This window comes from Nannospalax galili, unplaced genomic scaffold, assembly GCF_000622305.1.
Source record: "Nannospalax galili isolate Female #2095 unplaced genomic scaffold, S.galili_v1.0 scaffold169, whole genome shotgun sequence".
NCBI classification, from domain to species: domain Eukaryota; kingdom Metazoa; phylum Chordata; class Mammalia; order Rodentia; family Spalacidae; genus Nannospalax; species Nannospalax galili.
In genome coordinates, this window is record NW_008360327.1 from 3,722,136 (window position 1) to 3,737,603 (window position 15,468).

The 15,468-nt window shown below is 43.8% G+C and overlaps 1 protein-coding gene across 1 annotated transcript in view; it reads right to left on the reverse strand.

Moving 5' to 3' along the window:
• Positions 1-5,238: 5,238 nt before the first annotated feature.
• The window catches only part of Slc14a2 (solute carrier family 14 member 2), a 64,013-nt gene continuing 53,783 nt past the window's right edge, over positions 5,239-15,468 (reverse strand). The window contains exons 15-19 of the mRNA XM_008825918.1: positions 14,780-14,972; positions 12,215-12,362; positions 11,263-11,397; positions 9,170-9,219; positions 5,239-5,439 (exon numbers count right to left, since the gene is read on the reverse strand). Coding sequence (XP_008824140.1) covers positions 5,239-5,439; positions 9,170-9,219; positions 11,263-11,397; positions 12,215-12,362; positions 14,780-14,972 — 727 coding nt within the window. The remainder of the gene's footprint in view (positions 5,440-9,169; positions 9,220-11,262; positions 11,398-12,214; positions 12,363-14,779; positions 14,973-15,468) is intronic.

The window sequence follows — 15,468 nt, forward strand, 5'->3', positions numbered from 1 at the left end:
AGCCCTCTAAAATAAAAAAAATTATTTATTTTAATTTCATGTGTATGAGTGTTTTGCTTACATGTATGTAGGTGCACTGATGCCATGCAATAGTGGAGGTCAGAAGAGGGCATTGGACCCCCTTGAGAGTTTCAGAAGGTTGTTAGCCATCATCTGAGTGCTGGGAAATGAACCCTGGTCCTCTGTAAGAGTACCAACCGCTCTTAACTGCTAAACCATCTCTCTATTCCCCTCCACGGGTCTTTTAGAGGCTCCAGGAGTATGACTTAAATGTTCAGAGCCAGAATTTAAGAATTAAATGGCCACAAGCCACCTCTGACCCCAGGGACAGGAACAACTTCCCCTTGGCAAAAATCATGCTGCCCAGGACTCCTCCCACTCAAGGACTCTCTACTTCCTAGCCCAAGGTTCACAGCATAGAGACTCCTCCTTACTCCAAGTGGACATAAATGTGGATGTTCTCACATATATGGCCACTTGATGGCACATGGGCATGCTCTGGGAGGTTTGAAAACCACTCATAACTGGGCACACTCTAGAGATTCTCATGGGGCCAGGCTGGGACCTGGACAGGATTTTTACATCCTCTGCTGCATGAGATGCCTCCTTGTCCTGTGACACTCTGTTGCATCTCAGGCCATTCTATGCAAACTGTGTCTACAACATTGTGCCTCATGACTCAGACCCCTCAAGAAGGAAGGAAAGGAGTGAGAGGCACCAGATCTTTGCCACAGTTCTGTGAGCCAGGCAGTTCACAGAGGGCCAGAACCCCCTCACTCTCCATCTCAATGACCTGTTTGCTCCCCCAGACCCTCCCCTATCCTTTTCTGTTCTGGCACTGCCAGCCCAGAGGCATTTGCTTTTCCTCATGTTTCTGGTTTCCTTTTCTTACTCCAAAGATACACCAGCATGGGGGACTTCCTGCATGCTTAGTCTCCTTGGGGCTCCTGTAGCAGCTGCTGCCACCACTTTCACAGTGCCCTACTTTCCAGCCCCACCCTTGGGGCAAGCCCTCCAGTCTTACCTGCTCACAAGCACACCTGCTACATCTCCTGGAGGCCCCCAGTGTCCTGCTGCAGTGTGGCTGGAGGGGCTGCTGACTCCTCATTGTTTTCCTTTTCCTTTCTAGTGCCACCCCGCATAGCAGCCTTCTGGGGCCAATGTAAAACTTTGCTTCTCTGCTTGGCCTCTTGAACCGGATGTTTCTGGTTAGTGGTTTCATTTTTTTTTTTTTTTTTTTGGTTTCCATTGGGGTGCAGGGTTAGTCCCCAACTATACTGAGAAAGAGAGCTCATTTTTGAAGTTTCTCGGTTCCTCATGCCTGTAGGTGTCCAAGGCTTCTCACTATGCCCCATGTAGGGACTAGAATGAGGACTGAGAGCTTAACAGCCTCCTGAAATGACTCTTATTGGAGGCAAATTAGGGCCCAGGAAACAGACCCCACAGCTGTTTACAACCCTGGATGCACATTAGTGCACTCCTTAGAAGTATTAGAAGAATACCTGTATTCAGGCCCACTGCTGACTTACTTGGTCTAAGGCAATGTCTGTGCATTAGATCAGGTGATGCTAATGTACCTGACACTGCCTATTTGGCAATAATTCTTGTCTCCATCTGAATCTACTGAACCCAAATCCTGGGGGCTGAGGCTCAGGAGGTCTACATCTCAGGAAGCCCCTCAGATAGTTCTTATATACACATGAGTTTGCAGCCAGTGTATCAGTGTGCGATGGAAAAGGAAAGGGCTTATTGGAGGCAGTATCTTATTTCTAAATCTACAGGAGTGTTTCTTAAAGTGTGGCTCCAAACCCACAGCATCACAACATCTGGGGACCTGCTACAAAGGCTCATTCTCACTTTTACCACTCCATCAGATTCTGGGAGCTAGCCTAGTCACGTGTGCTAAAAAACCAATTCCAGTATATACTGGAGTTGATAGCCACTGATATGCCATCTACCTGCGTCACTTGGAACTATCATATGACTTGGGGACTCAAGGTATAAGGGATCTGTAAGGAAAGGATGATTGTAAAAGACTGTACAAGGGTTTGAAGTTACTGCCCATAAAATTATGACAAACTTAGGGTTAGTTGGTGAACACCATTCCGAAGGCTTCTTCCCTGAACATGAATCAGGTGTGTTGGGTAGAAGATCCAAGCGGTAAGTTTTGGAGGCAAGATTTGGTCAGTCAGTCTGCTGGAAATTCTTGTGTCTACTCATAAGTATGTATTTGTGTGTGAAACAGATTTCGAATTTCAGTCAAGACAAGTAAATGGATGCTGAGGAAGGTGAGAGAGTGGAGATGGGTTTCAGTCAATTCATTCACCCACTGCTTCTCAGAGCTACTATGTGACATCAATGGGATTATCTGAGGAAGAAAGACAAATAGTGAAAACAACAGTGTCTGCCCTGTCTACTTACTTTTTTCCCTAAGACAGTGGGCTAATCATGTGTCTTAGACTTGGGCAAATCAACTTCACTGTGTAAGGCCTTTCTCTTGAAGGAAAGGAAGTGTACATATCCTTCTATTTTTTTGGGGGGGGTTGGTCTTTTTGTTGATTGTTTTTTGACAGGGTCTTCCTAGTCACAGTCCACCTGAAAGTCACGATGTGAATGAGGGTGACCTTGATCTCGTAGAGATCCACCTGCCTCTGCCTCCCAAGGACTGGGATTAAAGGTGCACGCCACCACGCCTGACATGTATTATTCTATTTTTATACCTTGCTCTATTTCCCTTCCTACATGTGCTTACAAAATGATATTGTTTTGTATGCATGCCCAGATTTTCAGAGTTCACCATTTTCTGGGTATAAACTTTCACTGTGCCTGCTTTCAAAAGTGATCAGTATGATATCAGAGGACGGCATGGAGAAGTTCCCTTGCACAGCTATCGTCTCAGGAGTCGGTGAGGCTGGCTCCAGCTCTCCACTTTGGCATACCATGGACATCGTACATTCATTGATTGAGTTTCTTCACCCCATCTGTTTCCACATTGCTTGGAATACCTGGCCAACTCAGCTTGCTTTATAGGTGAGGACATTGAAATACTTAGAACAGTTGAAGAATTTTATCTGTGGTCAGTAATCAGAATGACATACATGTGGAGGGTTTCCCATTCCTAATAAAATCAGATTATAAAATTTCAGTGCAAAATAAACAAGGATCTGTACTTTAATAGTGGGATGTCATCATGTGGCAGTTCTGGGGCAGCTGAGTGAGCTTTAAGCATAAACAGTCTTGGGGTGAAATTCCTGGATGCTTGATCCTCAGAGAACCATAATTCCATGGTCATTAAAATATAGTCTGAGACCTTCTTGGCCTCAAGGTGTGATCATAAAGTTAGAGGTAGCTCTGGAGTATGAGTCATTTCCCTTCCTTACACGGAGGATTTGTCTGCATGGTGAAGTGCTTTATTTTCTTGGAGAAGTCATAAAGGGCTGGATGGAATCTAGAGAGAAATATACATCCTGTGCTCTTAGGATGCTGAAATATGGCTGGGATCTCGGGCACACAGAGAAATGAAAATATAAATATAGAAACTAGCTTTTTAAAGAATGAATTTTGGCAGAATGTAGTCCTTCCTTTAAAGCTTCTTCCACCCAACTCTCTCTCTCTCTCTCTCTCTCTCTCTCTCTCTCTCTCTCACTTTCTGTGTGTGTGTCTGTGTATGTATGTTGTGCATGAGTATATGTATGCAAGTGTGTGTGTGTGTGTGTGTGTGTGTGTATGTGTGTGTGCATACTTTTGGAGGCCAGAGTTCGAAGTTGGGTATCTCTATCACTCATTTTAGTTTTTGAAACAGTCTCTCACTGAACCTGGAACTCACCAATTCAGTAAGACTAGCTGGTTAGTGGGCGCTGCCTCTGCCTCCCCAGAGCTAGAATTACAGGGGCACGCTGTCATGCCTAACTTGTTACATATGCAGTGGGGATCTGAACTTGGGTGCTCATGTTTGTGTGGTAAGTACTTACTGACTGAGCCATCTTCCCAGTCTCTGACTACCTTTTTATCATCATGCTGAACTAGAAGTGTGTGAGTTGTGTGTGTGTGTGTGTGTGTGTGTGTGTGTGTGTGTGTTGGGGTCTACTGTAATTAGAAGAGTTTCATTCTCTTTTAGGGAAGGCATTGAATGACTGGACTGAGTAGCTTCCATGAAGGAGTACTGTGGTTTAGGAGTATTATAGGAATCATTCTCCTATATATAACAAGTGAATGGCTAGTCAGGAAGGGCTGGGTTAGTCATCTTTGTGCACAAGGCTAAAGGATAGTACACTGAAAAGTGCTGTGAGTTGTTAATAATCTGTTCCAACACCATAGAAAGCAATGTCTACGGTAATTTCTGTGTATCTCTATCCATAAGAAAATCAACTTCTCTTCTGATAATTCCTAAACCACCCCATCTCCTCATTCCAGACACACGCTTGGGTATAAAAACCCCATAAAGGTACAGTAGGTAAGTCCTCTTTTAAAAAAAACTCTGCCCATGAATTGAAAGTTTAATGAGAATTTGATTATGCATGTTATAAAAGCAAAGACTTTGTTTACAATATGATTTGTGTGCTGAAAAAGATCAGTTTTCATCTGATGACATTTCTGGAAATATTTTTGTTGTGCAAAGGAAGGTACATTGGCATTTTCAGTGAATTTAGGTTTCTAACCCCAAATCTGTAAAGTGTCTCCCAGGCCCAAGAGTAAACTTCTACAGAACACTAACACTTTTCTCTCTTTCCTTTGGGAACCCTTCCATAAATTACTCAACTTATAATAATTACTTGCTGGTCATGCTGAGTTGATTACAGGAGACAGAAAGGAATCACCATTTCTGAGGTAGAAGGGACTTTAATGTCCCTTCTTGTCATAAAGAAATCCCTGCCAACAAGAAACACAGACTGAGATGGGGGAGGGTTGGCTGGAGACAGTTGGAACTCATTAGTGTGAGAGTTGGGAAGGGACCAGCCTTCTTGCCTTCAGGCTAATGAACATTTCCTGGCACCATACTTCACCCCATTAAATGACTGACCTTGGTGACTAGCAAATTCCTCTCAGAGTGGTCCCATTGAGCCAGCTGAGGGTAATCAGTCTAAACTAACATGGCTTTGATAAGTTTTGTGTATCTTAGAGAGGTCCCTGACTAGTGACCACATGTATATTACAGACAGATGGGAGGTTAAGTGGACTTTGGCCTAGGGATACAGACCATGTACCGTGTTTTGAGTGACGTGCTTTGGAAAAGGCAGCTTAGGAGACATCATAGGCCTGGTACTTTGTTATTGTTGATGCCCTTCTGTTTTTCTCCTGGGATAGGTAGTAGTTGCGGTTAGCTTCTGGGTAGGTGACTTTGCTGAGCGGCAGCTTGTAAATGGCAGGGTTGTTGGTTGTCAGGAGAAGGAAGGTGATCGCCGAGAGGCAGAAGGGCCAGGTGCAGGGAGGTAATCCAAACTGGAGGAAGGGGGAAGGACAAGAGAAGTCTAAGTTACCTCAGATGCTGGTGATTGTTTAATTAGCCTTTATCTTATATACAGCCCCTATTAAAGGCAGGGATGTTTGGTGAGGATAACGCTTAACTGATGCTAGCCAATAAAAATGAAATCGTGCCATTAGTTTACACAGTAACAGATAATCACCAACCCTTTGAAATGCAGCTATTGGAACCTTAATAGGGGTTATATACTTTGTTTTATAAAAAATATTAAAAAAATTTTATGTGTATGAGTGTATTGCCTGCACGTACATAAGTGCACCTATGTTGTGCAATGCCCTCAGAGGTCAGAAGAGGGCTTGGATCCCCTGGAACTGGAGTTACAGACAGTTGTTGGCCACCAGTGGGTGCTGGGAATCGAACCTGGGTCTTCTGCAAGAGCAGTCAGTGCTCTTAACTGCTGAGCCACTTCTCCAGGCCTAGGGGTTAATATACTTTTATGTAGAAGACTTATTTTGTCTTTGGAAATCTGACCAGTTACACTTACAGCTCTAGGAACTATGGTCATTTCATGCCCTCTTCTATCAGCCTCTTGAAGGAATTCATTTGTCAGCTGTTTTGTAGATAAAGACCTGGTGACAGCTAATTGAACTAGAGATAGGCCCTGATTCAAAATCGGCATGTGACTTGAGCCAACTGAAGCCCTCTTTTGAGAATTTGAAGTAAAAGGTACAGAGACTGTCTCTAGGGCTCTTGATCTGAAAAGGCTAGGGAACCAAGTAGTAATAAGGTGGACATTTAGAGGCTGTGTATTTTTTACAGAGCGATTCAGAAATTGAGCAGATGTGGAGAGAGGCAGATGAGTGACAGCCTTAGAGGTGAAGAGTAGCTACTTCTTAGGGGCTCTCCCAACCCCACATCCGTTTCTCATCATTTTGATCTGGTTTTTATTTCTTGAGATGCCCTGGGGCATTTTAACACTTCTTTCTCCCCATTTTTCATCCGCGGAAACTTGAGTGAATGGTTTGCAAAGAGCCCACAAATTTAATTATGAGGCAGATCAAACTATCCCTTCAACCTCCAAGAATTTTACTATAACCAATAAAACCCCCAGCTGGTACCATGGAAACAGCACTGCTGTCCATGTGGAAGTACAAGAACAGCACCAAAATCAAGGCTGTAAGGAATATCCATGAGTGATGGAGTCTACTCAAGGGGCCTTCCCAATGCCCTGGCGTAAGGTGTTTTGGGAAGCTTCAATTGAAGTCCCACAATAGAAAGGTTGTGGGAATTCCACAGATTCAGATACAAATATCAGCTCTTATCACCTTATTAGAGTTTTTATTTTTCTGAGACGTTTTTCTTCAATAGTGCACTGCCCCTATTCAGACAGTTGGTGTTTAGTGCCTACAAAGTACTCAGTAGTGGTCCTCAGGATGTGGTCAGTATAATCAGACAACAGCATTATTGAAGACTAGGGCTGCATGTATGAGTGCTGGTTAGAAAGGCAAAGAATAAAGACTCATAGGGCTTTTCAGAGGAGGGTTTAAGTAGTTACATAAATGTAGTTCAATGCTTTTATACTGTGTTCTGTGATGAGATTGGAAATTCCTTCTGGGTAAGTTGATAGTCTCCTCTTTTTAGTATCCCTAACAGTTGTCAGCATAACAAGTAAACTTGATTTTGTTTTGAAAAATGCCCAAATGGAATGGCATAATCTGTAGCCTCTCTGTACTCAGTACTCAGAGGAAAGGGCCAGTCAGCACTGGAAATACCTAGAATTTTGAATCAAAGTTTCCTGTTTTGTGTCTCTTCTAGTGCCTTGCCCAAGAAAGGCACATGATACCTATTTATTGAATGATGGATCCGGTGAATGGTTGTTGCCAGAGCAGATGACAAAAGCCTGGGGTGGGTGAGCACCTCGGAGGTCAGAATCCATCTTCTTGTCTCCTCTCAGTGTTTCTGAGGCCCAGAGCTCAGCCCACCTCTAGTAGCCCTGCTGTGTGTCCTTCCTCCCTTGGGGCTTCATTCCTCTGTCATTTTTTTTTCTTTTTTTCTCCTCTTCCTTTCTCCTTCCTCTTCCTTTTTTTCCTTTATGGAGGAAAGATCTTGCTATGTTCAGTCCAAGCTATGCTAAAATTCTCCATGCAGGCATCCTGGACACAGAATGGCCTAGAACTTGTGATCCTCCTGCCCCAAACTCCCAAGTGCTCACCACCATGCCCAGGTCTCATTTATTAGTTCTGAGCACTCACTATAGACTGGTCACTGTAATGGGTACTGAGATTGAGATAAGAATACATACAGAAGGACCGTTCTGATTGGCTAAACTGGAAGAGGGCTGATGAGTATTAAACTTGTTGCAATACCATGTGTTAAGTGTTTTAGTGAAGGCACACACAGCATGATGGGAAACAGATGAGGGACTTAGTCCATTGGGAGAGACAGGATGGTATCAGGAAAGGCTCATTTTCCTGCTTAGGAAATAGCTTCTTATGCTAAGTCCCACCCACCTATTTTTCCTAGACGTGAAGGGGATTTGGATAGAGGTTGCATAGAATGTCTATGCCATCTCCAACTATAGAATCTACACGACTTTTTCTGCTTATGTAATCATCCTTGCAGAAATGAAGATATTCTAGAGATACTTGTGTCTTAATCTATCAGTTGACTTAAACAAGGGACCCTAAGAAATGGGAATTTCCCCAGGAAAAGTCAGAGAGGGGGGATCTTGTCTCTGGGAAAGAGATTCACAATTTGTCAGACCACCTTACAGCATGAAACTAAAGCCCAGTCAATAGGTCAGTGGTGGGCAGGACCACAGCTTGACCAGGACTGCTTACACATGTGTATCTCTAATCTTCTATTTAAACTAATCTCACTTCAGGACCCCAGAGATGGACTTGGGATCACCGATCTCTTTGTCCCTTTTCCCAATGTGGCCACATTGAGCAAATCTCTGCTTTTTACTGTTAGCTTAGTTATTTTAATCAGCTTCTCAAGGATGGGTGGCCAAACTTGACTTCTTGGGTAGGCCAAGTCAAACTTGACTTCTATAAGCTATGACCTCAAGTTCAGTAACTCTTATCCATGTGAAATTTCCCTTGAACTCTTATCTAGGGAGGAATGGGGATGGATTGACTGTAAAATGAGCCCTGAAAAATCTGTGCTGGGCCTAGTCTAGCCAAGTGACTGCTCTTAATCTGGCACACCACCCTAAACTGGGCTCCAGACAAAGAGGATGTCCTGGGACTGTGTGTACCCTTAAACTCATGAATTCATCTGTGTCTCTGGATGACTACAGCACAACTCTCTCTGTTCCCTCAAGCCATTGTCAATGACCCTCCATGAACCATGCTAGTTTCTGTGGGACAAACAAAGATGAACACTGCCCACAAGACAGGCAGATAATTTACATACACACAGACACACAGTCACACACACACACACACACACACACACACACACACACACTAATAACGCTATAGTTCTAAAGGATGATAGACTATGAAAGAGTTAAATTTGGAGGATTTACTCCAGATTGTTCTATAATGAGCTCCATTGGCCACTTGTAATGGATTTGATTGACCCATAGTTGACATATAAGCATTTGAGACTCAGCTTCTTTCTGGTAGGTGAGTAGCATGATTTGAGACAAGGGGATGAGTTGGGGAGGGTTCTGGAGGAGGGAGTTTATATAAGATTTGGGAAGTAGAGAGGGGCATGTGGCTGGTAGCCCACAAAACTTACCACAGATAACATGTTGGCCAGCGCAGCACCCAGGTAAGCCGCAAACAGTGCTAGAAAAAAATCAACCATAGATAGCCCATAAACAGTGCCTTGAGCTTTGCTGGCACATCCTTTCTTCATCCATTTCATGCCTCAAATGCTATCTCTTAGATTATTAAGCACACACACCTCAACACGGAGTTACATTTCCATCGCCTTGCAGCTTTAAAAGTTTAAAATTCCACACAAATGCCAGCACAGCTAAGATAGCAGATGAACTTTGTTAAAAAGGACCAGAATTTAGCTGTTACAGCTCTCTTGAGTCCCACCACTTTGCTTTCCAGCAAAGGAACATTTAATAGCATAAACCATAAATGAAAATTTTACTATATAGCAAAGACAAGTGAGTCCCAGAACTCCCTGTTGGAATATTTCATCACAAGATGTGAACATAACATGGGTTTCTAGGGAGAAACAGCATCCTGTAAGTTTGAGGAAGACCAAATCTGCCCACTGCCTTGTCTTCTGAACCATGCAGAGGAGGGTACGCACTAACTCCCTGCTGGGAAGAGCTAAGTGCTGGTAAGAGATAGGGGCAATAAAATAGGACAGTGGAATTGGGCTTTGTTTCTGGGCCTTTAATTTTTCTGTGGAGGATGTCTCAATTGGTCCTAGGATATTAGTAATAGCTAACCTTTATTAGAATTACTGTATGCTCAGCCTGTGGCAACACCTTCAGCATTCTATGGGGTAAGCATTATTATCGTCTTTATTTCACAAATGAGAAAACAGGCCCAGAGAGATTAAATAATAAGACCAGTCTACAAGACTATGCATTGGCAACATCCCTATTGTCTTAGAGGTAAGAATTTAAGATGGAAGAGCAGAAGAGATTAAGGAATGGGTTGTATGAAGCAGGGTAGGGGGCAAGCAACAGTTTCATGGATCCCACTTGCAGCTGATTTCTCTTGGAAGGACCCTTTGCATCAGTAGAATTCTCTTTATGCTCTTAGCTACAGATAACCAGGGCTAACCCTTCCCAGGAATTTCCTAGATGTCAAGCACTGTTCTTATTGCATTAGTCATTCATCTGACTTCATCCTGGCAACAGTTCTATAAACGGACACTGTTTACGCCAGACAAGACACGGAGAGGTAAAGTGACAGCCCAAATTATGTGGCTGACAGCAGCAGAGTCCTGACACTCCTGTTCTCAGGGTGGGCTATTAACCACTGTGTGCTGTGGCTCAGGATGTCACACTCTGAGGTTAGAAAGGGGAAAGAAGATAGAGGGCCAACCCAAGTACTCCAAAGACCCCAGAATACAGGGGAGCCATAAGGGGGCTCTAGATTTGACTTTGAAAGAGTGGAGGCTCAGAGAGTGGCCTGTCCTGAGCCCAACTCCATCCAATTCCTCATCATTCCTAGGGTGCACAACCAAAGGATTTATTCCTATGCTGCCTTGGCCCCACTGTTGTTATTATCAAATTTGTTGTTATCAAATTTGACCTGTTACCAGCAGAAGACCTCCTGAAAGCCCTATGTGTGCTTTCTACCAAGCCTTATGTCTGGTCACAGAATTGCAGAACTTGAAGGAGGAGGAAGACTGCATGGACGAGAAGAGTCAGGACATACAGCCTGCCAGGATTACTCGGGGAATAACCTGTTCTGGGGGATATGTCGAGTAGGCTCTGGAGGAAGGAACCTTCCACATCTTGGATCTAATCCTTTACTGGCAGTGTGACTATGGGAAGGGCCTAACTGCTCTGAAGCTTTTCACCAGAAGAGGGAGCAGTGGCTCCAAGAAAGGGTGGATGCCCTGCAAAGAGCACACTTACAGACCTGACTGGGTAATCTATTCTGCTCTTTTTAGCCTTAGTTCTCCATCTGTGAAATGGGGATAGCAATAGTATCCACACACTGCAGAATTGCAGTGGGATTGATGAGATGCCACATACCAGGTTTCACTGCTGTAACACCACTAACACTCTTTGCTGTGGGTCTATCCTGGGTACTCTAGGATATTTAACAGTATCCCAGACTAGATACTAAGAGCACCCCCGCCCCCTGCTTCCTCCTCCAAGGTCAAGAGGGAATTCTGTGAGTGGTACCTACCACAGGCAATGGCGAGCAGGTGGGTCTGCCAGGTAATGACGTAGAACATGCCTCCAATGGCAATGCACGCAAGAGTGCTGTTGAAGCCACACAGGCCAAAGTAGATGGAGTCGAAAGGTGTGGCAATGCTGAGCGCTGAGAGAGAAAACAAGAGTCAGTCTTGAACGTGGGGTCTTGCTAGGATCACCTGCCCTGCTGAACCATACCCCACTACTCCAGTCAGAATCAGCTTTCCTAGGTATGAAAAAGGAGTTTCAATTTTATTCAGTGAAAACCATTCAAAGGAAATAAATGTCGCAGGACCACAAGAATACTGGCGGCTAAGCTGTTACGAGTTGGAGAAATCCTTTGAGTAAGAACTCTGAAGTCTGATTTAAACAGGAGAGATGGCACAGTGGTTAAGAGCACTGGCTGCTCTTGCAGAGGACTGAGTTCAACTCCCAGCACCCACATGGCAGCTAACTACTGTCCCTGACTCCAGCTCCAGGGGATCTGATACTCTCTTCTGACCTCCACCATGACACGGGTACATTTATACTCACACAGGCAGTACACTCATACACATTAAATAAAAATAATAAATAAACAAATAAATATTTAAGCATACAGAGACTGTCCTTTCTTTGTTACACATATAAGAAATCTCCTGTGAACAAAGCTCCCTCCGGTTTGTCATTTGAGACTGCCCTTAAGCATAAACATTCCTGGAAAAAGCTCTCCCAAACTAGTATAAATATAAATACCAAGAGTTAAACTGTCTAACACCAAAATCTTTCTCGAGGACAGCTTTTGCTTAGAGGAATATGAGGGTCCTAGCAGTAAAAGTAGAAAGAGGAAGTTTCTAGGAATCAGCAGGTATAATATTAAAGACCTGCCACCATTTTCTTTGAAGCTTGCCCCCAGACACTAACATCTCTGGAGTCCGCTAAAGAGGAAAAGTGATGACACAGACCTGCTAACATCCCCATGGTGGATCCAATGGCTGCATGCAAGCAGATGAGAGGTGAAGAGATGAACAGAGCTATGAGGAAGATGCCTCCAGTCCAGGGATTATCACAGCCATATACCTGGCCGATTCCAACAGGGATGGCTCTCAGAAGCTGGAGAACAGCCGGGTACCATGCTTATTATGGAAGCAGACATGCAACTTATACCCCAGCACCAAAACCCCATACTAATGTTTTTTAGCTTAGTATGTTTTTTAAGCTGGCCTTGAACTTGTAATCCTCCTCATGCACTGGCCTCTGGAATATCTACTAACATTTTGCAACAGTATTCTGAAAAGCGACTTCTGTTAAATAGGTTGACTCTAAAAGGAGCAAAAGCTTTATCATCTCAACTTTGAGTTCTTGGAGCCATAAGTGGTTAGAATGTTGAGTTTCCTTCATTCAGAAACATCAGTTTCTGAATGGGAAATTATTCCGTTGTAAAGAAAAACTGAAAACCAGGCTGGCAAGGTGGCTCAGCAGTTAAAGAGCACTAACTGCTCTTGCAAAGGAACTAGGTTCGATTCCCAGCATCCACATGGTGGCTAACAACCATCTGTAACACCAGTTCCAGGGGATCTGATGCCCTCTTCTGACCTCTGAGGGCATTGCATGCCATAGATGCACTTACAGGCAAAATACACTCATACACATAAAATAAAAATAATAAAAAATATTAAAAAAATAAAAACTGAAAACCTTTCACAAGGGCATTTATTATTTATTAGAAAAATGAATTTGAAGGAAAAACTTTCCTTAGAAGGAAACTTTGTACTTTTAAGAACCACATATCTGGCTGTGGTGATATTAGTCCTATATGGCTAAGAAGTTGAATTTAAAGATCTGTGGAAGGGCCTGGAGAGGATGGTCTGGTCTGGTCTGGAAACTGCTCCTGTAGTTGATAAACCTCAGGGCACTCTGTCTCAGTTCTACCTCCATGGACCCCGAGGTCTAGGGGCTTGACTGTGAGTGAAAGAGCCAGGTATGGAGACAAGAGGGCACACCCAGTGGGCTAACCTTCTGGACTCAGTCTCCACACCCCAGGATAGAGAGCAGAATAGGTCTCTGGTCTGGCCTACAGGGGGAAAGGGACAGGCATGAGAGCTTATACACAGGCAATGGCACAGGGCTATTTCATTTCCATCCATGTGTTCCCCCTGGGAGCCTCTGCAGTGGTCACTCAACATTATTGGGAGTTCTAGACCCTCTTTCTGACATCCACCACCTGTTTTCCTGAAATTCAAAGTACAATCCATTATAATTGGAAGACCCAACACATGAACTATTACCATAGTCCGATCTATTGGCTAGAAAGTTATTTCTTAGAGAATGGCCACCAAAACTTTATTTTTTAAATCTTTGGGGTTCTAAAATATTTGTACAGAAATGAAACAATCTTTTCCATTTCTATAAAATTTTGAAATATTTATTTAATTGAAAATGAGATGAACTTTAAGCTTGCAATTTCTAGCATCATCTCTTCATAGCATACCAATTAGAGCAATTTGTCTCTGTAAGATATCCACCAGTGGGAAACCTGAGGAATGAATCACCAACTCAGCTCCTTTTCTCGTCTCTGTCCCACAGTGTCCTCACATACATTCAGCAATGATCAAGGATGAGGCTGATGCAAATGTTCCCTTTTCTGAATAATGACACTTAATGTGATTGCAGAGCTCTTTCAACTATGCTCTGGAATGCTAAGAGACACAGGCATCATTATTTCTGAAAGTTCCTTCAATGAGCCCAAGTGGCTCTGTAGTGATGAATTGCCAATAATGAAGTTCCAGGCTGAAGCTCCAGACTGGGGCAGGGGGTTCCTTTTAGTGTAATGGAAAGTAGGAAGCTTTAGGAAAAAAATGTGCCTTTGAGAAGAAGGCTAATGGCCACATTTTTCCATGCCAATTTAATACTTCAAGTATTGCTTCTTATTCATTATCTTGGCAGAATTCCAGAGGTCAGGATTATATACAGAACTCTCAAAAAGTTTAAAATGTCTGTTATCTATGTTTCTTAACGGAGGAAAACCTGTGCTTCAAAACAAGAGCAAGCCTCAGAGAATGGAATAAGCTTGGGAGCTTGCAACAGTGACATCGTAAGCCAGTGGGCAGCAGTGTGATGCACCTGCTTTGATTCACTGTGGTTGAATGAAAGAAAGGACATGGCATAAGTAGACTCAAATTGGACTTGAGCATCGAAAGGGCCTTCAAACAAAGGGAAGAAGCAAAGAACCCAGGCCATATATCAGGGAGTCAGAGATCCAGGCTTTTACTAATTCAGCATGGGACCTCGGGTCGCTTTACTTGGCCTTAGTTTCTTCCTCTGTGTGACATAACAGGGTGGAACCAGAATAGAATTTTTAGCTCTTAAAAGGAGACAAGGGTAATAGTTCATGGAATATGAATGTAGCATGCCTGTACTGTAGAACTGTGAACAGTTATTCATGGGCGTTTCTGATACGCAAAACGAGTAAATGAAGTTTAATACTGAATTTGTATGAGTACTGCCCTTCCTTTTATTGTGACACCTACCAGGGGTACTTGGACATCCGACCAGGTGATATTGGGTGTGGAGGCTGCAGGCTGCAGCAGTGTCGTGGGAAAGAAGAGATTGTAGTGGCCCGTGGCTGCCAGATACAGGGTCACAGCGATGTTGAAGGGCAGTGTGAATACTGGGAGGTCCCACTTGCTGAAGATGGTGCTCAGGGCACTGGAGAGGATGGGGCTGGTGGGAACAGCACAAGAGAGCCTGGTCAGAGGCTGCTTGGCTTGACACTAGACCATGCAGCAGAGGTGTTGTGAGGGGGGGCACTGACTTTCCCAGAGGAAGCAAGCTTGCTGGCCACCTTTCCTTTGGTCTCCTTTTTGAGCAGGGCACAGAAACAGGGCAAGATACCCACAATCAACTTCAGAAGGAGAGCTTTATGAGAGCTGTGGGACTTCTTCAAAGAGTCATAGAACTCTATCCCTTAGGCAGGAGGAGTGAGGAGAGATTGGGGGAAGAAAGGGGAGGGAACTATAGTCATTCATTAATGTTTTTTGAGTGGCTAAGTATACTGACTTTATGGCCTGACTAGCTTTCATTTTCTGGAAGTGAGGGAGAAATCTGGTACTTTGAGGGCTCTTCTCCATGACTGACCTTCAGCCTACCCCAAGAGGTTATCCCAATCTGGTTATGGGTCTCAGGGAAGAGCAGGAGGGATGAGATTTTTAGACCTTGA